This window comes from Neophocaena asiaeorientalis, unplaced genomic scaffold, assembly GCF_003031525.2.
Source record: "Neophocaena asiaeorientalis asiaeorientalis breed wild unplaced genomic scaffold, Neophocaena_asiaeorientalis_V1.1 scaffold218, whole genome shotgun sequence".
In the NCBI taxonomy this organism is placed as follows: domain Eukaryota; kingdom Metazoa; phylum Chordata; class Mammalia; order Artiodactyla; family Phocoenidae; genus Neophocaena; species Neophocaena asiaeorientalis.
In genome coordinates, this window is record NW_020172818.1 from 4,929,654 (window position 1) to 4,951,244 (window position 21,591).

Sequence of the window (21,591 nt, forward strand, 5' to 3'; positions counted from 1 at the left end):
TGTGGGAACGCAACAAATTACATCTAGTGCAATGTGTTAGTGAGTCCTTTGCTGCAAACTATTGATAATTAATGCTTCTTCTCCACTGGAATAAAAGGAATTCTATTTCTACTTAATACAGAGAATGGAAACATTCTAGAGCTTAGGTGTATACCACTGTATTAGTCAGGGGTCTCCAGAGAAACAGAACCAATAGGATATACGTATACATAGAAAGAGATTTATTACAAGGAATTGGCTCATGCAGTTATGGAGGCTGACAGAACCCAAGATCTGCATGGTGATTTGGAAAGCTGGAGACTGAGGACAGGACTGAGTCCAATAGCCTGAGAATCAGGAGAGCCAACAATTTAAGTGCCAATCAAGGGCAGGAAAAGACTGATGGCCCAGCTCAGGCCAGTGGAGTTTCCTCTTAGTCTTTCTGTTCTGTTTAGGTCTTCAACTGATTGGATGGGGCCCACCATCAGGAGGGCAATCTGCTTTACTCAGTCTCATCCAGAAACACCTTTACAGAAACACCCAGAATAAAGTTTACCCAAATATCTGGACACCCGGTGGCCCAGCCAAATTGACACATAAAATTAACCATCACAACTCCCTAGATTTGAATGTTGCCTTTATCATTTACTAATGAAGTGGTCTTGGTCAAAATCTCATTTCCTTCATCTGTCAATTGGAAGCAATAAAATCTGTCTCATAGGAATGTTGGAAGAATTCAATGAGATAGTTTTCTGAAGTGCTCAGCACACTGCCTGGCCCAGAGCAAATGTTCAATGATTGCTAGTGATTTATTTTGTTACTATTACCGTGTTATTGTTGATGATAACAAATCCAGGAACACACAAGCAATGTTTTTGTGCATATATTTATGTTACATAGTTTGAGTCTAAACATTGTTTTTTTAAGTTTTGGCAAATGGCAATTTTATTCAAAATAGAAATCCAGCCACTGGAAGTTAGAAGATTCATATGCAGCTTATGACTTTGGTAAACTTTGAGCACATTGTTTGCTTGCTCGTTTACAAAACACCTGTGTTGTTCATTGTACTCTCTTGGTATGAGGATCACACAAGATTCAGTATGTGACGTCACCGAGCTTGCAGCAGCCCCTCCAGCGGATGCTGACTGGGGTGGAGAAGGGATGCTGCTTGGTATCAGGCCCTGTGCAGGTGCTCGTATCCAAGTTAAGCAGGATGGAATTACTGCTGCTAAAGGTAGTGGGGGAGGGGAGAGGGATGAGGGCAGAGAGGGCTGGGAAGGGAAGCTTGTGCAAGGGTCAGCTGGAAGAAATTCTCTGGAACGTGAATTGAGGAAAAAGGCTTTACAGGTAGAAGCATTGTGTAAGCATTATATGTCTTATAAGAAAGTAGTACATTGTCATTAGATGGGTGGGTGGTTTGATGACCCTCAGAGGTGACAGTTGATTGCTTTGGAACTCATTCTTAAGGCAGGACTGAGAGTTATACGTATATGGGGCCTTAAAATATTTAAGGAAGAAGAAGGCCTCTTCGACATTGGTTTTCAAGTGGAAGTATTTGTCCCCAATAAGGACTACTGATAGAGAATATACAGTCCGGGTGTGCAGAGAAGCTGGCAAGCGGGTGGTGCCCTAGAAGTAGAAATGCAGGGCTCTGGGTGCAGAGGCTGGAGCTGGCCTGGGGGTGTGGGTGGGGGCAGGGCAGGGCAGGGACGGGGAGGGTGGATATGAAAGCTACACCTGCAGTACGTTTCGCTTGGTAAGCTTGGCCTTGGTAAGCTTCCAAGAGAAAGGGAAGCAAAGAAGAGCTAACATTTGTTTAAGGAGAGTACTCTTCATCAAGGCTAAGTTTATGACCAGGTGTGCTCTGTGTTCCAGGCACAGTTCTAAATGCTCTGCATAGATTCTCTCCTTTGATAATTTCTCACAACAAACCCGTGAAGCAGGTACTAATGTTGTCCCTATCCCCTATTTTACAGATGAGAAAACTAAAGGCCAGTGTAGTGAAGTAATTCACCCAGGGCCACACAGCTCTTCAGGGGTGGTGGTCACTTGGTCTTGTCGTAGAAGGTCCTTGGAACCTAAATTGATCACACTTCCCTGCTTAAAACCTTCCTAGGAGGTCTCGTTGGTAGGAAGAGATCCCGGGCCCTCACCAGGCTCATCTTTGGCCTCACTCCTGGCTCCCAATAGTTGGCTCTCCTTTTCATTCCTTAAATGCATCAAGATCTTTTGACCTCCAGGCTGGGGCACTTCTGGATCCTCACCTCTACTGACCAAACCCTCTTTTGAGAACAAATATACTTAAGAAGGTATTTGTTTGATATAAATTGGCTGTGACTGGGGGAAGGCGGGTAACCCAAGACTTGTTCACCCCTCTGCCTCTGGTGCCTGCCCAGGATCCTTCTAGACCTCTGTGTGGCTCCTTCTCTCTCTTTCTTCACGTTTTTACTCTAAGTCAGTGGTGGTCAACCTGAAGGACATCTGGAAATGTCTGGAGACATTTTTTGGTTGTCACAACCAAGGGAGATGCTACTGGTATCTCTTGGGTAGAGACGAGGGATGCTGTCAAACATCTTACAATGCACAGGATAGCTTCCCCCTCCCCCAACAAAGAACTATCCAGCCCAATGTCAGTAGTGCTGAGGTTGAGAAACCCTGATCTAAAGAGACATTCCAGCAAGGCCACCCATGGTTGCCCCATCTAAAATCTCACCTCTCCTTTCTTACCCTCCATTCTTTGTGTCCCCCTTTCCTGCTTTATTATTTTTCTTCTGTGCACCTGTCACTGTCTGATAAATGATATATTTCACTTATTTATCTTGTTTATTGTTTGTCATCCACTACTGTGTATGCTCTACAAGCACAGAGATTTATGTCCTTTTTGTTCACTGCTTTATCGTTAATGCCTAGGATATTGTCTAGCCCATAATAAGCGCTCAATAAATATCAGTTGCATGTAAGAATGGATTCAGAGTCCAGGTAAGTAACAATCACCAGTTCATCACGGAGGCCACTTGGGTTAAAATCCATTTGCCATCCCTATGGAGACTCTTCTTGCACCCTGGAAGGTGATGGAAATATTCCTTTTTACATCCTTTGGTGATGATGATGCCTTTACTTTAGCCCTGACCAAGATCCCCCAAAAATGTTTTCCCTGAAAGCAAGACTAGGGAAGGTGGACACGTTCTGTTTTTGAACAATAATCCCTGAAGAAGTGAGTGTTCTATCAGGATGCCTTTGGAAGGACCCTTAGAATCATCCTTATACTTGACAGATGGAGAAATCAAGGCCTGAAGCACATCCCCTAAGGACATTTAAAACACTTAAGAGTCTTTGATTTGTACTTGTGTGAGGTCACCCAGCAAAGAATTACCAGGATCAGAATTAGAACTCAGTTTTCTGCCTTCAGTGGAGATGGAAGGGGGAAAGTGAAAAATCCCGCATCAACAAATACGCTGCCCGCAGGCAAGCCACAATTCTCTGAAGCTCTCTTTTGCCTTGCAAGTTGTGATATCTAGCTGACAAGGAAGCAAACTGAATAGCTAAGTGCAGAGCTTTCAGAGATGCTGAGATGCAAATTAGCCCCGAACCACAGGCAACTGTGGGTTTGAGGCTGGCGTGCAAAACAGAGGCTTCTCTTCCTTAGGTCTGCATTGTAAACTCACTTTGGTGGATAGCGTACCCTTGCTTTTTCCCAGACAGGCACTGTGCAAGGCACTAGAGAGATGGTGAAAAACAAAACATTCATCCTGCCTTTGAGGAGGTTGCAGCCTGGAGAGGGAGACAGACAGAGGAGGGTGTCCTTGTTTGCATCTGCTGTCAGTAGCAATTGTGGGACCACCGGATAATTGGATTATACATTTTCTGAGGATAGAGATCTCTGTCTTGGGTGCCCTTAATGCCACCCAACACTGATGGCCAGACCAATAATGATGGGTAAAAATTAAGCGCTCCTTGAGTACCACACACTCTACTAAGTGTACCGTCCGGTACACTACGGGATGCAGGGGCCGTTATGGTTCCCATTTTCACAGCGAAGGCAGCTGAGATTGAATATCTTGCCCAGGGTTACAGAGCAAAGATGTGCTGGCTGTTGACATCTAGCCCCAGGCTGTCAGGTTGTCAAGTGTGTGGGCTGTTCTATAAGATGTATCACTGATATATATTATTTAATGTTCACCCAACCCTGGCCTTGAGACTTTCTCCACCACTTAGTAATAATGCCCTTTATTGGGTGTTTACTCTCTTCCAGTCACTGGCCCATGTATTATCTAGTATAATCCTCACAACGAAAGGTGAGGAATTATTGTATCCATTTTACACCCAATGAAGTGGAGGCAGAGAGAGCTTACGTAAGTTGCCTGAGGTCACACAGCTAGTAAGTGGCAGAGCCAGGATTCAGGATATTTCATACAAGTGGAATCATTCAATATGTGGCATTTTGTGTCTGCCTTCTTTCCCTTTGCATAATGTTTTTGCCGTACATGTTAAAGCATTTATCAATATTTTACTCCTTTCATTGCTAATAGTGTTCCATTATACAGAGATACCACTTTGTTTACCTGTTCATCAGTTGATGGACATTTGGACGGTTGCCATTTCTGGGCTATTGTGAATGATGAAGCAATGTACAAGTCTTATATGTGATCTCTTATTACTGATATTTTCTGTCTCATGTCAGTCAAGAGGGATGAGTTCTGAAGCCAGGACGTGGCTCTGAACACTGATTCCAACATGTACCAGCTGTGTGAATGGGAAAATTAAGTAACCTGTCTGAGCGTTGGGGTTTTTTTTATCACTTGTTAAAGGAGAATAATAATAGTAGCTACCTGATCGTGCTCAAAAGCCTGAAATATATAATGCACAGTGTTTGGTTCATAATTAAACACACAATAAATATGTGTGGTGAGAGGAGTATTGCAAGTTTTCATAACTGAAACGGAAGGGATAAAGGGAAAGTTTGTCAGGCTGCAACGACGTCCAGGAGAGTGGTAGGTGCTGAGTGGGTGGGTAATGCTGGCATCTGCCTACCTTGTGCATCGGGGCTTTCAGACTACGATGAGAAGTGACCACAGTGCATGAGAGTTCCCGTTTCCTCAGCTCTCCCGCAATGTGTGGCATAGTTCAGTTTTTTTTTTTTTTTTTGACAATCACATGGATGTTCAAGGGCTTGGATTTAATTTACCTTTTCTTGACTACAAGTGAAACAGAACATCTCTTCATTGCTTTATTGACCACTTTCTGGGAATGGTACTTTCACATTTTTTGCTCTTTTATATGTTATTGATTTTTAATCTGGAACAGTTTGTTATATATCCTAGTTACTAATCCTCTTCCAGCTCATCATTTATATTGTAGCATGTTTACAATGTCTTTTGTCATATGAAATGTTTATATTTTGATAGATTCAAATGGATCGCTTGTTTCTCATGATTTGTCTTGTGTTTTTTTACAGATTTTCCCCCTGTTCTGAGGTCACACAAAATATGCTCTCTTTTCTTCAAATAGTCTGAAAACTTTGTTTTTCTTCATTTATATGTGTCATCCATCTGGAATTTATATTTGGTTATGTGAAGTGGAATCAAATTTATTTTTTCCATGTGAAAAGCCAACACTACTTACCCATTTGTCTATCCTTTCCCCCTCCCCCATAAGGCCACTTCTTTCATAGACCCAGGTCCCATGCATGCTTCTGTCTCTCAGCCCTCCATTCTGCCCTACTGCTCTGTTTATCCATCTTGCTTTCTTAATTTTACATTATAACCTAAGCATGCCTTTGTGTTATTATAAACCATGGGTAAACATTACGTTTAAAGATTCCTATTTTCTTTCTTTCTTTCTATCATGGTTTATGGAATCATTTCTCCCTTGTAGGACAGCACATTGTTTCTAGTTTTTTTTTTTTTTTTTTTTGCTATTATGAAGGCTCCTGTGGTGAATATTTTTGCATATAAAACATTTACATAGTTTTGGATTATGTCCTTTGGATGGATTCCCAGAAATAGAATTACTAAGTCAAAGGGCATGAATATTTTTAATGCTTTTAATTCATGATATATATTTATTTTAAAAATTAAAGGGAATAAAGATTCTGGTAGATTCCTAGTACTCTATTATGTAGTTGTAGCCAAATGTGCTGTGACAAGTCTGGATCTGGGAATTGTTGCCCTGTAGAAGTCCAAAAGAGAGATTAATGTGGTCTCTTTGATAAGATTTCTCTTTTCTTTTTTCGTAACACATTTTTTGGTATTTTCATTTATTCAAGCCATCATTTATTAAGCACCTACTGTGTACCAGGTTCTACAGCCAAGTGGGCAGCAGGATCTCAATGAGCTTATGTTTTTTTAGTAGGTAGGAAGACAACAAATAGACCAAATCAAGTGATAAGTTCCTCCTGGAGAAAAAACATTGACTGATTAGGTAAAAAAGTTGGCTCCTATAGACTAGTGACAAATGACACAGAACTTGAGATTTGAATGACAAGGAAGAGAAAGCTACGCCAAGTAGAGGAAAGGCATCACTCACGGATGGAACAGCGAGTGCAAGTGTCTCTGTGGTGGACCAGAGTGTGGCCCCGGGTTAGAAGGAAGGTCTGTGTTGCAAGAGCCCAGGCTTGTGAGCTGTGTTCAATGAAGGGAACTGAGGCCAAGGAAAAATACCAAGTCCCAACCACACAGGGCAGTTTGCTCCATGGCTAAAAGCAGAAATGGGAATCCACCGGATGGTTTCGACAGGGAGTGATGCAATCTAGGTGTTGTTCAAAGATCATGCAGGCTTCTCAGCAGAGCACAGGTACAGGGAAGCAGAGTGCTGGCAGAGAGAAAGATTAGGAAGCAATCGCTGCTGTCCACGCTGGAGGTACTGGAGGCCCAGACAAGGAGTGCAGGTGGAGGGAGAGAAATGTGGGTGGGCTCCATTCTAGGTTGGAAAGAGATTGCTGTTGGATTGGGGGTGTGGACTTAGGAAAAGAGCAAAGTCAAGAATATGTCCTAAAAGTTTGGGCTAAGAGAATGACAACTTGGAATTACATTATTGACATAGAAAAGAGTGGGGAGAATAGGTTTGAGGTGTGGTAAAAATAGGAGTGGGTCTGGCTTTGGCCATGTTCAGTCTGAGATGCCTCTTTGGTTAACAAGGGGGGAAGTTGGTGACACAGCTGGAGCCAGGGATCTGGAGGCCAGGGAGAAGCTGGGAGCTGGGATACAGACTTAGAGGGAATCTAAGACCCCAATAAACAGATGTGTAAACTGAAAAGAGCATGGAGGCCTTCGACCGTCATCAAGAGAAACCTGTTATTTTCCTTCTGAGTTTTGAGATTATGCTGGATTTCTTCTATTTATCTTTGTGAACAAAAACCTTTTCCCTTTTCCCAAGGAAGAAGAGGGGAAAACACGAGTTTTCTTTTCTTGCTTCAGTCCTGGCATGGCCTTCCGATTTTGAGTGGTAACTCTAAGAATTATTCCTGTCATTTGATTCCGATGCAGTTGGGCAGGTCACAAAATTAAACTTTTGCATCTTGCAAGCTTTTCCAGAAGTGTTCTTTCATTGTCTGCTGTGAGTATGTTGGAACAGAAAATTTGTGCCTGATTTTATGGTGCATTTTTCCCAAGATATACAACTTGCTGCCTCATCACATTATCCTGCCTCTCAGGACCTCTCACACCTAGAGGGTATGATGTAATATGAGGTATGGTGCTCGCCGCCCAGAACTGTCACCAGCGAGACCCATGCTGCTAGAGTAATGCTTCGCTAGGTCATTTTCAAAGTGGGTTTGCGCAGGGTCCCTAGTATATTATTTTTTGATATGTCAGAGTGCGTGTTTCCAGGTTGGAGTCTGACAGAGGAAATTTAATTATGAAGAAAATACTCCGCCTCCTTCACACCAGAATAGTATAGATGAGAATAGGCAGTGAAACTTTGCAGCTAGAAACAAACATTCAGGAACCACAATATTCAGGAACCAAATCCCAATGTTGCCCCTTACTTGGTCTGTGACCTTGGGTATATATCTTGACCTCCTGGGGCCTCAGTTTCCCCATTTAAATTGGGATAATAAAAGTACCAACTTGATAAGGATTCTGTGATGACTAGAAAGTAATTCGTTGTGAAACTCCTAAGCACTTTCGTTGAGTCACTCATTAAATATTTAACACCCCTGCTTAACAGACGTGAACAAAAAAGAGAATAGAAGTGTCCAACCATCATGAAAACACGATTGTGTTTCTTCAGGGTTTTGAGAATATGCTGGTTTTAATTAAACAGATATTTATTTGTTAAATGAAATAATTTAAATAATCAAGTAATTGAGTACTTATTTGTTGCATACCTGCCAGGTGTTAGCAAATACACAGGCACGGGTAGAGATCCTGCCCTCATAAAGCTGATACCAATCCAAACGTTAAAAAAAAGTTATGATTTCATAATAGTTGCAATAAATCCAAAGTTTATTTTTGGCACCTCAACTTGTATACATTTTAGTCATTATTTTTAGATTATTGTAAATAGCATTTCTCTTTGGAATCCTCACAATTAATTAATACTTCCGTAGGTCAAGGGCAGAGATTGAAATACATGATTTTTCCAGGTCTTTGGGGTGTTTGATGTAGATTTAGCTACAGAGGCATATCTGCTGGACGCCGATTCCTGTCTCTCTGCCTGTTTTAAGAAATGTCTCTCCCAAGGCACCAGCACAGGGGAGTGAAATGTAGTAGACCCTTTCTAAAAGGGAAACCTCGAACTGTGAGTGAAACCCTGAGATGTTCTATCAAGACACATAATTTACTCTCTTAGTAACATGCCGTTTTAGAATTTCTCTGTTAAAATGGTAACGTTTACTGTTAAATCAAATGCAATTTAGTTGAGAATAAACAAAGTCATAGTTGAGAATGAGAGAGAAAAAAAAAAACAAAATAAAACTACAACCTCTGGGGGACTTCCCTGGTGGTGTAGTGGTTAAGAATCCACCTGCCAATGCAGGGGACACAGGTTCAAGCCCTGGTCTGGGAAGATCCCATAGGACACAGAGCAACTAAGCCCACGTTCCACAACTACTGAGCCTGTGCTCTTAGAGCCCGCGAGCCACAACTACTGAGCCCGCGTGTCACAGCTACTGAAGCCCGCATGCTGCAACTACTGCAGGCTGTGTGCCTAGAGCCTGTGCTCCGCAACAAAGAGAAGCCACCGCAATAAGTCAAGAGTAGCCCCTGCTCGCCGCAATTAGAGCAAGCCTGCGCAAAGCAGCAAAGACCCAACGCAGCCAAAGAATAAATGAATAAATAAATATATATAAAAAAACTACAACCTCTGGGACATGAGATTAAAAAAAATTCCATAACATTAAATAAAATGGGGGGATTTAAAATTCTCTCCCTGTGTTCATTACATGCTTGTTCAAAATTACCAGCTAGTGAGAGCAAATGATCTTACCTTATTACTTTTATTTCTGTGTCTCGATGTAGAATTCCATCGATGTGATGGAAAGCCTTGCTTTGAGCTGTCTGTTCAGGAAGCAGAGCCCCAAACATTCAGTGCATTAATTGGAGATTGAAACAACTAAGAAGACAGTAGAAAGTTTGAAGAACATTTGCTCTAGACAAAGAACATCGTAGTAAAGCGCTTATATGAGCCCAAACTCAAGAGCCAGAGTCCCAGTGTTTGAAATATCTCTGCTGCTTGTTAGCTTCATAGTCTTAAGCAGATATTTAACTCCTCTGTGCCTCAGTTTTCTCATCTATAAAATGGCATGAATAATAGGACTTAGCCCCTAGGGTCATTGTGAGGCTTCAAGGAGTTTATATTAGTCAATGGATTCAGAATGGTGGCCGGCACACGGAAATGCTATGTAACTGTTGACTACTATTATTAAATGCGGCTAATTTGGAATAAACATGGTTTGATACAAGACTCCTAGGTTTGGAGAAATGAAGGAAGCAAAAAGACCTTTGTAGTTAGAGAAAATAAAAACCTGCACCCCCTTCAGTGTGTGAGAGCCTCTAGAAAGGGAAAGCCAGGAGATTTGGCAGGAGATTATTATCTTCTGTCTCAACATATGCAAGTGACAGGCAAAGAAATTTAGGGAAAGCAAGTCTGGCCAAGTGTGCATCAGTCTTGGTCCTGGAGACACATGTTTTTTCTGCAGTGTTTTCTAAGAGAGGTCAACTGACATGTGTAAGATGGGAGTGACCACAATGGTAAGATACAAATGAATAGTGCGCTGTCTATGTGTGCGTGTGTATAAGACAGTAGGGAGAGGAGATATCATTGTTTTCTAGAACCGCAAGATACTGAAGAAAGTCAATGCCCTCCTCATCTTCCCGTTTCCAGACCCCTTCATACATTCTCTCCACTTTGACCTGTTTAAGTTTATTTTCATTGAAAAAACACACTTTTCAAGAAATAGATGCTTTATGTATGGTTCATCCTTTGGAGGGGGTGTATGTGTGTCACGTGACAAGTGGTTGCCATGGTAATTTCTCATTATTGTTGAATTGAAAAATAATTACTCTGGCAAAAATCCCACATAACCTGTCAGTGCTTAAGTTAAAGATGCTGGGGGGCAACCCTGGCACCAGGATCCTGTTTTTGGTGGAGAGGGACAGAGATAGGAATGGAAGAGAATCCGAGTTGGAAGGAAAATGCTTTTGTGGATTTTTAAATATAATTAAGACTCTCTTCTGCCATTTGACCTGAGTGCATCTCTCATCCTGATATATGATTTGGCTGCCGGGGCTACTTGGGCTCACCTGTGAGATGGGACAAAGGGACCAAGGATTTTCATCACAGAAATGTATAGTGGGGATTACTTAGAGTGGAGAAGCTTTAATGGTGTTTTTACCTAATTAAGATATACGGAGAATTGTAGGCCACACCCCTCCACCCGGATCTGGGTTCAGGCTGAGTTAATTTCGTCTTTATTTACCTGGAGGCTGCTCTCTGCTATTGTTACTTTCCAGCTTTGGGAAAAGAATCCACTTTTTACTTATTAATATTCACTAAGCACTAAATATGCACTGTTCAGGTGCTAAACAACAGCCAGGATTGAAAGGAAAAGGCAAGCATGACCTCCATGAGAATCCTCGTGGCAGAGTGTATGGAGTTAGATGGTCCTCACTCCCTACCTGTGCACGCATACATTGGGGTGTTTGGTACTCAATCATTCTGTCTCATGAGCCATTTCGGAGGACCATGAAGCAACTATGCTTCCTTTCTTGTGTTGTGTCAAGAACTCATCCTGCTTTTGGTTAATGAAGTCCCTGGGATACACTCTGCCTTTAAAAGAATGATAGGAAAACTTTTATTAGTAGTGGTATTTCCATCATTGCATATTCTTTGAACTTTCAGATGCTCATCCTTCTCCTGGCAGAGCTGGACTCTGTTTTGTAATTCTGTGGATCTTGTTATTAGGTCTCACTTGGAAATATATCGCTTGGAAATGCTCTTAGTTTCATCTCTACCCGTTCATGTTCAGACCAGAAGTCATCAATCTGGAAGCATAGGGACCTCCTAACGGAAGAGCCAAAATATACACAAGTGCACACCCTATGCCTAGGCGTGGCCGCTTTAAATATATGCCCCAGAGAAATTCTTACACATTAACACAAAGGGACACTGCAAAGATACTTATCGCAGCATTGTTGTAATGGCAAAAAATTAGAAACTGTCTAGGGATCATGCTTAAATAAAATATATTCTTTTCATCTAGTGTACTACCATGTAGCTTATATAAGGAAAGAAGAGGCCCTAATATATAAAATAGAGACGTCTCCAAAACACAATGTTGAATGAAAAAAAAAAGTTTAAAGAAGGAAACATAATGTATGATATCATTTAAATAAAATATTAAAAACATAAAACAGGGCTATATATGAATAGAGTTATGTATGTATATAAATATAAAAGATGGGCTAGGAAGGGCCATATGATTTTCACGAAATGGTTGTTTATGGGAGCCTGGGGGAAGGGAGAGAAAAATACAGCAAGCTATGGAGACCCAGGACGTTTATTTTTATTTATAATTTTTAATTCCTTTTAAAAAGGAAAGAAAGATATTATTTTAGTAATTGTTAATTCTGGATAATGGGCCATAGGCCTTCACCATATTATCTCTATTCTCTATTTTTAAAAATTAATAAAGTAAAACATCACTTATTTATTTACTTATTTTTATAAACATCACTTATTTAAGTTACATTCAATGAAGTGTATTCACTTAACCAATGTTTCACTGAAAAGAACAAGAAAAATGCCCAAAGGTGGTTCAGTGGAATGGCAGTGTAGGTGGGAAGTAATTTCTGCATCAATATGAACTTGTCACATGCATGGTTGGTACGTCCACTGATGAAAAGTGAGGCAACAGTGACATGACAGAGAGAAGCCTCTGCTTGTACATTGCCCTGGTCCCCTAGCCACTGAGTTTAGACTTAAGGTTCCTGCCATCTTCAAGGAAGAATCTTTTTTTTTTTTTTTTTTTTTTAAACCAACCTTTCAATACCTAGGTGTTAGGTAGGAGTTTATTTATTTACTTATTTATTTATGTATGTATTTATTTTGGCTGTGTTGGGTCTTCGTTTCTGTGTGCGGGCTTTCTCTAGTTGCGGCAAGGGGGGGGGGGCCACTCTTCATCGTGGTGCGCGGGCCTCTCACTATCGCGGCCTCTCTTGTTGCGGAGCACAGGCTCCAGACGAACAGGCTCAGTAGTTGTGGCTCACGGGCCTAGTTGCTCCGCGGCATGTGGGATCTTCCCAGACCAGGGCTCGAACCCGTGTCCCCTGCATCGGCAGGCGGACTCTCAACCACTGCGCCACCAGGGAAGCCCCGAGGAAGAATCTTACTGTGTGGTTACGGCCTCACCATCTGTTCTACTCCCTACTGGGTAATTTATAGGTGGGAGATCTGTTGAGGATGGAGAGATGCCTAATGCCTGGTCCTTATCCTTTAGCAGCTCATGGTCCTCTACAGCAGCCGCAAGTTTAGATAAATTTATATTGCAAGGCAGTGATTCAATTATAATATGATCCACACTCGAACAGGGGTAGAGGTATCAAGCTTTCCCAGCACAGGAGACAGGGAAAAAAGGAATCAAAGGACTGGGACTTGGTATTTGCTGCACATGCCAGGCCAAAAGAACAACATATGCAAAGACAAGGAGGCAGGAAATGGTTAAAGACGGACCCTTGGTTCGACAAGGTAAGTTGCTGGGTCCTTTGGCTCCACGGGCCAACTCCTGACCATGCTGGTCCCCAGAGCGGTTAAGAGTGGCTTTTCCCTGGATAGAATGTCTTTTCCGATATATCCACCAAATGTTGTATCTATGCTATGTGGCAGTAACTGGTGTGCACGGCCACCCCACCTACCAAAAACCTCAGGCTATTGGTTTGTTTTTAAAGGCATTTGTCATAACCTTTACCTCCAAGTCTTGAGAGGTTGATCTGGACCTGCTGGTCAGTCTCAAGGCCCTTCCTAGTTATTCTCCACATTGGTTTGACTGGAGGGGATTGCCTGCATGGAGAGTGGGCAGCAAAATCCTACCTTCCCTTCACACCTTAGGGGAAACCAGACTTAGTGAGCTCCTCTTTGGAATCCTTGCTGCGAAACAGCCTTGGAAACTTTCCTCACACAGCCTCCTACTGGTCAGCTTATTGGACTTGGCCATGTGACCTGCTCCCAAGGGAACTCCTTGGTTCTTCCATTTCTCCAATGATGGAGGCGCCAAGTATGCGATCAGGAGACAGAAGTGTTAGCCTGTGGATAGATAGAACCGCAGAATCGTGACCAGTCATTTTCTGTTATATTTCCTTGGTCTCTTGTACATGTTGCCTTTGTCTGCGAGGCTCAGACCATCTAGATGACTGACATCTAGATGTTGAATAAAGGTGGCACTGATTTTTTTATCATTGTCCACAACTCATGAGGCTGTTAGCTCAGCTCCGTGGCTGAGGACTGAGATTCCACCAGTCACACTGTAAGATCTTCTGCCAGAGATTTCGTATTTGGTTTAGCATAGGTCTTTGTAGCTGCATTGCAGTGGCTGCTTGGACTCCTGGCCTAGTCATTAGGCAAATGTCTTCCATAAAATTGCCTCACTGATCCCAGGAACTATACCAGCCAGCCAAATGGAAGGAAGGGCTGTTCAAAGAGGAGGTTTATTTTCAGAAAAACAACATGAAGTTGGGGGAAAGTGGGCAAAATCTGAAAGAACTGGAGGAGGAGATCTGTTCAAGCAAAATTTCCTCTTGCTAATTAATGCTGGCCTCTTCTTCTACTCTTGTGAATCTTTTTGTCTTCAACCTAAGGTGGAAAATCACTTTTTAAGCAGAATTATTTGGAGAAAACCTGGCCTGGTCAGTTCATCAATTGTAACAAACAAATCTGCTGCTGTGGTGAGGGCTGTTGGTAACAGGGGAGGCTATGCATGTGTACGGGCAGGGAGGGTGTGGGAATTCTCTGTACCTTCCTCTCAATTTTGCTATTTAAAAAAATAGACTGGAATTACGCAGACTTGGATGTGAACTTTAGCTTTGCCACTTTCTAGCTGTCTGATCTTTACTAAGGAGTTTAACTTTTTTGAAATTCAGATTCTCTGTTTATAAATATCTGAAGGTCAAAGGAGACCATAAGAAAAAATAATAATAGCTGCCATTTATTGAGCAACTATTATGTTCTGCGCAGTTTCTCCTTAGCCCTCACAGTCCACTGAACTGATTGTTCCCACTTTGCAAATGAGCAAATAGATGCAAACAAGTTAGGAGGCTTGACTTAGGTCATCAGCGAATAAGAGGCAGAATTCATATGTTGAAGCCAATGTAACATAGAGGTTAAGGGTATAAATTCTTCTAAGGATGCCTGCTCTGCCCCTCAGGGCAATTAGGACAGTTCTGAATATAAGATGGTTCAATTCATGGAAAAAACTTAGAAAATATTGAGTTATGGGTACTACTGTTAACCCAGGGCCCCCCAAACATGTATTCTTTCCACGATCTCCTTCCTTTAGAAAAAAGCCAAATCAAGACTGGCCTGTACTTGACATTTAGTAATGCTTTCTTAAAAATACTACTTTTTAATTCCCTTTCTCCATCAGCATTTTTCCTCTCATAACTAAGGACTAATTCAAAAGCCTTATATATGTGTGTTGGGGGGCAGTTGACAACTATAGCTTAAAAATAATATCCAAATTTTTTGTGTGTCAGTTTAAAAATATTGGCCAATAGACAAAGTAGGGTCAACCATCTAGAGCTCACAAAAGCTGTGTAAGTGATTTTCTTGAGTTGGTTTTTGATGGAACGAAAAGGAATTCCAGTCTTTCATCCACTCATTCATTCTATCAGCCAAAATGTGTATATATTCTATTATGTACCTATTATGTGTCTTGCCCTGTGAAAGCACATATCACATTTTTAGTTTTGGAATGTTCTTGCAAGATTTGTGACCAAAGCCAATTGATTTTTTGTGTGTGTATAGTCAGCTGATATGACCTTCTCCTACCAAAACCGTCCTGACATTTCCTGAGACATTGACTTATCTCATGTACCATTATAGTTAGTTTGAATCAAATGTCATCCCCCCTTCTTGGGTCATCACTCCCCCTCCCCCCTTGATTTCTGCCAACACTCACTTGTCTGGGCCCCGTGGAACCTGTATGGCTGCTCATAGACAATTCTCCCACCTCCTTACAGCCTGAATCCTTTCTTTTCTCCTAGTGACTTCAGATCAGCCTGGGTTCTCCCTGGGCTTTTACCTTCCACTAGTCCATTTTCTAGCAGATGTGCTGAAAACCAGGAATTAGATGACAGGAAAATGGAGGTAGAGGAACTGATCTAGTCACTGGGCCTTGATCAATTTCCATTCAGAGTTTTCACTGTGTTGTAGACAGGTATTGTTGCCAAGTAAATGGGTTACAAATAGTTGAAGTGATTTGGAGACATGCTTGATATATAAACTTTTTTTTTTTTTTTTTTGCTGTACATGGGCCTCTCACTGTTGTGGCCTCTCCCGTTGCGGAGCACAGGCTCCGGACACGCAGGCTCAGAGGCCATGGCTCACGGGCCCAGCCGCTCCGCAGTATGTGGGATCTTCCCGGACCGGGGCACGAACCCGTGTCCCCTGCATCGGCAGGCGGACCCTCAACCACTGCACCACCAGGGAAGCCCTATAAACGTTTTTGATGTAGAGTTCTTTAGAGCATGGAATGCTTCATCCCTTAGGAATGGTGTCAAAGATGGTAGATAAAGGTAGGAAAGGGGCATTGTATGGATCTTGACTGTGTTCCAGGCACTCTTCTGGGCACGTTACAGCCATTAACTTATTGAGTTTTCGCATCTACCTTGCAAAATAGTTATTAATGTAACTGTTGCGTCTACTGTGAACATAGTTATTACTGTTGTTGCTACTATTATCATTACTGTTATCCTTAATTTCCGAGTAAGGAAACAGGGTCAGGGAGGTAAAATAAGTTGTCCAAGTCCACGTAGCTGGGAAGAGGTGGTGTCAGGATGAGCCTCCTCTGAGGATTGCCCACAGGACGAATTCCACCAGTGCTGTAATACCACCTGCCCTACCGCATGGTGCCGGCCTCTTTCTGGGCGTGAGTCCTGGCATGTGGGACAGTATGTACAGCGAGGAGCTGGAAGAGAAACCAGCCTGAGACAAAATATGCCCTTTTCCATCTCCCTTCCTTCTTTCTGAACCCTAGCCCTTGCCTTCCCAAGGACGCCAGAGAAATGAGTCGGCAGAGACCGGGGCAGATCTCAGATGTCCGAGAGTCCCAGTCCCTATATAGGAATTCTGAAAGCGTTCCCCCCACTTTCACTTTCTCTCTAATATCGTATTACATGATTAAAATATAGTTCTGGGACAATCATTCCTTGAACCAGCATTTTGACACCACACTTTATTATGGCATGAACCTGAGTATTTTAAAAAGCTACATGTGAACACCAGCTCTGCTGTTTATCGGCCGAGTGGACTTGGGGAAGTTACCTTCACCACCTAATCCGTTGCTGCAGTTGTAAAACTGGGATGATAACGTGAGCAGTTCCAGCCAGTCACTGAACAGCTTTCGTTGAGTAATACCGTGGCCTCGTCACCGTCTGGGGCCTGGGAGATGGAGAAGCAGGCAAAACACAGCCCCTACTCACAAGAAACTGATATCGTACTGACAAGGGAAAAAAACAAAACAAAACCAAGAATCAGGGTGGTAATGACGAGCGAGTGAGAAAACGTATATAAAGTATTTAGAACAGTGTTTGGCACGTGGTAAGCGCTCAATAAATGTTAAGCATTATTCTTTTTCCATCCGTATAGCAATTTGAAATGAAAAAAACCCTGTGTATCCAGGCTCCCAAATAGGGTTTCTTGCCCCAGCTGCTGCTTCACTCCCAAGCCCACTGATTTTTCTAGAAGCTCTGTCAGTTTCCACAGCATTCAGGCCGTGTGCCGTGGTCTCAGGTGTGGAGCGAGGCTGTCTGTTTGATGCTCAGTCGGCTGTGCCCTGCCAGTGGGTTTGAGCCCTTTGAGGGTAGAGACCAATCTCTTATCCTGCTGTGTATTCCGAGGGCCTGCATGTAATAAGTGCTCAATAAACATTTGTTTCTGAAGGGAGATGGGAGGGGGGTAGTTTGTATGTGGAGTCATGATATACCCCTGGATGGTTTTATATTTACTGTATTCTACTAAGAAAAGTGTTGGCTTTTGGTATGGCGATTGGGAGGAGGCCAGAGAAACAGAGACAAGGACATTCATTTGTCGAAGCTTCTTCTTTTTTGAAAAGAGGAAGAGCGTCGTTCTTCAGTGGCCCCTTATCTACTCCCGTTGGGACTGAAGGCTTGTTCCCAAGGCCTGCCAGTGACAACAACTTAATGTTGTCATAAGCAGAACAACTTAATGGGAGGAAGAGAGGCTGGTGAGACCTTGGCGGGGGCCCCAGGATGGGGGCCTTTAAGAGAGGAGCAGTGGGCCCTTCTGTGTCCTTCTGCCATCTGACAGGCAGCTGGGAAACATCTTGCCCTGAAATCTGGCGCTAACCAACAATTCTCTGTAAAAAGATTGTGCTTAAGAATTTGAGGGTAAATCGAGCACTATACAGAGAATGAGGCCCAGGTATGATTCCCCCTTTTAAATGTAACACTTTGTATAACCCTCCTAATTCCCTGTTAGAGGAGGCCCTTCCCCTGCCCTTGAAGCTTAGCAATGATTTTAATGGCCTTCAACTGGGCCAATTTCAAATTATTTTCTGGATGAGCAAGGGAAACATTCAACCCAAGACAAACAAACAGAGTTCATGTGGATGGTTTGCATTCTGCTGAACTATTCTGTTTTTAATAACTGATTTAATAACGAGCAAGTGATTGCCTATAATCTTAAACCAGTCCTCAAGAACAATCCATATGCATGTGATGGTTGCTTGTGCACAAGCTCATCTTTCTACATAAATCCGTGTAGCAATACCTGTATCTTTTATAGGGATATTTGCATAGAGGAAGGCTACAAGCCACACACAACTTTTTTTTTTAATAAATTATTGTGAAAAAACGTACTCTCCTTAACCTGGTTGTAATATTGTGCTTTCTGTTTGTAAAATCGGACTCCTAAATGAGCAAAGAGAAAGAGAGAGAGAAAAAGCTGAATGCGTTTTACATTAAAAACAAAACTTTTTCTTAAAAAATGTCACATTGTGCTCCAGAATATGTTTATTAAATCTCCCCAAATATGTCCTCGAGAATTAATTTTCATTTGCTTTGCATTAACTCATTTATTGAATTGGAATTCAGTCCTCATTCGAGGCAATTAATTTGAAGAGTGACCACACGCCTGCCCACACCCCTTCCAGAACACCCACATACATACGCTAAGTCCCAAGCCACCGATGACTGGATTTTTCTGCCTTTTTCCCTTTTCTTTTCCTCTTTGAGATATTTTCCCACTCTTGCCTGTTAAATAAATGATCTGTCTTTTTGCAGGATAGCGACAACCTCTGGTGGGATGCGTTTGCCACCGAGTTTTTTGAAGATGACGCCACATTAACCCTTTCCTTTTGTTTGGAAGATGGACCAAAGCGATACAGTAAGAAAGAAGTTTATTTTCTCTAATATTCCCTCTTTTTGCGCCCGTAAGAAAACCACAGGGGTCTTCAGAGAATAATACGGTGCTGACAGGCTGCCAATAATCCCGGCCTCCTGCCTCTGATCAAGGCACTGTCACCGGGTGGCAGCCCGACTCGGCAGCAAGAGATTTCGTTCGAGGCTTAGGATGTTTGGGCATTTGCCAGTTTAGAGAGCGAGGCAAATGTGAACCAAGCCCCCCAATGATAAGTGGTAGCTGAATTGTGGAGACTTGCCGGCCATCTCTTCCCTGCGACCCTTCTTTATGCTTGACAACACTTCATACCCACCGCTCTGCTTCTAAAGTTCCCTTTAAAAATATATCCTCACAATCACTGTATCGGCTATATCCTTCTAATTCCCTCTTATCAATTATCTCAGGTATTTGTTTGACAAGTGCTATGTTTTCTTGGGGGCAGGGGAGGCCACAGCTGCTTTGAACACACACTTTGGGATTCGTGTTGACAGAATTTATAGTTCCTTGTCTTTCTGGCGAGTGATAACTCTGTAAAGATCCTTAAATTACAGCCTGTGGCACCTTGGGTAACAGCTGATCTGTCCTGATTAGGTTCAGCCAACTTGTCAGAGATCAGATTTGCTAGTTGTGCTGTAAGACTGAGAGGCATAAATACGTCAGCACAAAGACAATTAATGTCCAGTTAGATCAGAGAGAGATGCGTTTTCAGAAATCAGCGTTGCACATGTGAAGGGATCTGTCTGTCAGAGGGTAAAACATCCCAAATGTGTCAAACACGGAGCTGATGATGGGACCAACCACAGTATGTACAAATGAGTCGGTCCAGAGAATTGAGTAAATGATGGGTAATAGCACTCTTGATATACACAATGAAAAGATCTGATTGTTGCTAAATGTATTTCAAAGCCACTAGAGTACAACCGGTGCTTTTTTTTTTTTTCCTTAATTTTACAGGACTTTCGATAACTTAGTATTTGGATCTATTGTATGATGAGTTGGTTAATTATGCTAATAAATAGATGGTGATTTTGCAAAAGTGGCGAACCGTGGAAAGCAGGACAGCTTGCTTAATTGAAACTCATTGCCGGAAGCATCTCTTTAGATTTGTATATTGTGGGCTTTCAGAGGCTGGGACATTTTTAATAAATATTTTGGGTGAGAGGGGCAGCTAGTGTGCCAGACAAGGGGCTTTTCCAGAATGTCTTTACATTCAACATAATGACACCTGTTGCGAGCACTGGCAAGCCCACTTCATCGGGGGTCCTGATAAGTTCACTCGCTTTCTGTGTGTGGGTGCTCCCAAGCAGGCTCACACCCTACAGAGTGGGAGAGTCGGGTACAGAAGCTGCCGTTTCAGAATTCCCTAGGAGATAAATGAACTTGGCATTGAACAATTACTCTCTCCCCAAAAGCCTGCCGGATCAATGGTGAATAATGTCGAACCAAGCAGTCATCCATCCTCTGAGTCTTCTTATTTTTTTCTGAGGCATAAGCTCAGATAACTTCAAGTTATCATTTTTTTATGTTCCTGTGCTCTGTGTGTGCGCGTGTGTGTGTGTGTGTGTGTGAATCCGTCAGGGTCTGCTCAGGGAACTAGAATTACTAATAAAACAGATTCTCAATCCTCCTTCTGTCCACCCCTGACCCCAACATCATTTGGGGGTGAGGCATGATCAGTGCTTGTTAAGATCTCATGTTCATATACAGGAGTAAATGCCTGACTACGAGCCATTGTTGCCCAGGTTTCTTTGTTTCTCTGAACCAAAATATTTCCCGAGCGGCGAAGAGAAACAAAGATGATCGACAGTCTGGAGCCCAGTCTCATCAGCTACTTTGCTGACAGCCTGGTGATGTGCACACGCTGCTGATGTGCGGGCAAGTGACAGTTGATTGACAGCCTAGGACCGGGAGATAGGGAAGATGAAGGATGCTTAGAACGCCTGACGCACTTGCTGTTTATGCAGCGCTCCAAGCATCTCGCGGCCACCTTAACCCATTCACGGTCCAGGCACACTGTGCCGGGTGGGCAGGGAAAACACATGCTGGCCCTGGGCTGGGGCTGCAGCACTTCCTGGAGACCTTGCAGGGAGCTGAGAGCTTTGCATTTCTGAGGAAGAAAATAGGACTTGGCTATTACATTTGTGTATGTAAAACATTTCCCCATATTGCGTACATTCTAGGTACCAAGAAATATTCTAGATGAGGTTTACTTAATCCCTACTAGAAAAATCTTTTCCTTCTCCCTCCCCATGTCTACTTTTTCAGAGGGTTCCTCTGGCTCTAAGAGATCTTATCTCTAAGCTACCGTAAATCATATAATATGTGTTTACTTGTTTATTTGTTGTCTGTCACCCCCTATTAGAGTGTTATCTCCCTGTGCACAGGGGCTTTGTTTTATTTATTGCTGAATTCTCAGATTAATACAGAAACCTGCACAACATAGGTACCCAATGAATATTCATTGAATGAATGATTGAATGAATGAATGGACATTTTGGGAAAAGTTTATATCCCAAACAGAATGCTGGCAAAACAATCCCT

General features: G+C 42.5%; 1 protein-coding gene across 9 annotated transcripts in view; it reads left to right on the forward strand.

The window, feature by feature from the left end:
* LDB2 (LIM domain binding 2) overlaps nt 1-21,591 on the forward strand; it is a 376,552-nt gene that overhangs the window by 120,783 nt on the left and 234,178 nt on the right. For all 9 annotated transcript variants that reach the window (XM_024741858.1, XM_024741860.1, XM_024741861.1 and 6 more), the window contains exon 2: nt 18,933-19,035. In XM_024741858.1, the coding sequence (XP_024597626.1) occupies nt 18,933-19,035 (103 nt within the window). The remainder of the gene's footprint in view (nt 1-18,932; nt 19,036-21,591) is intronic.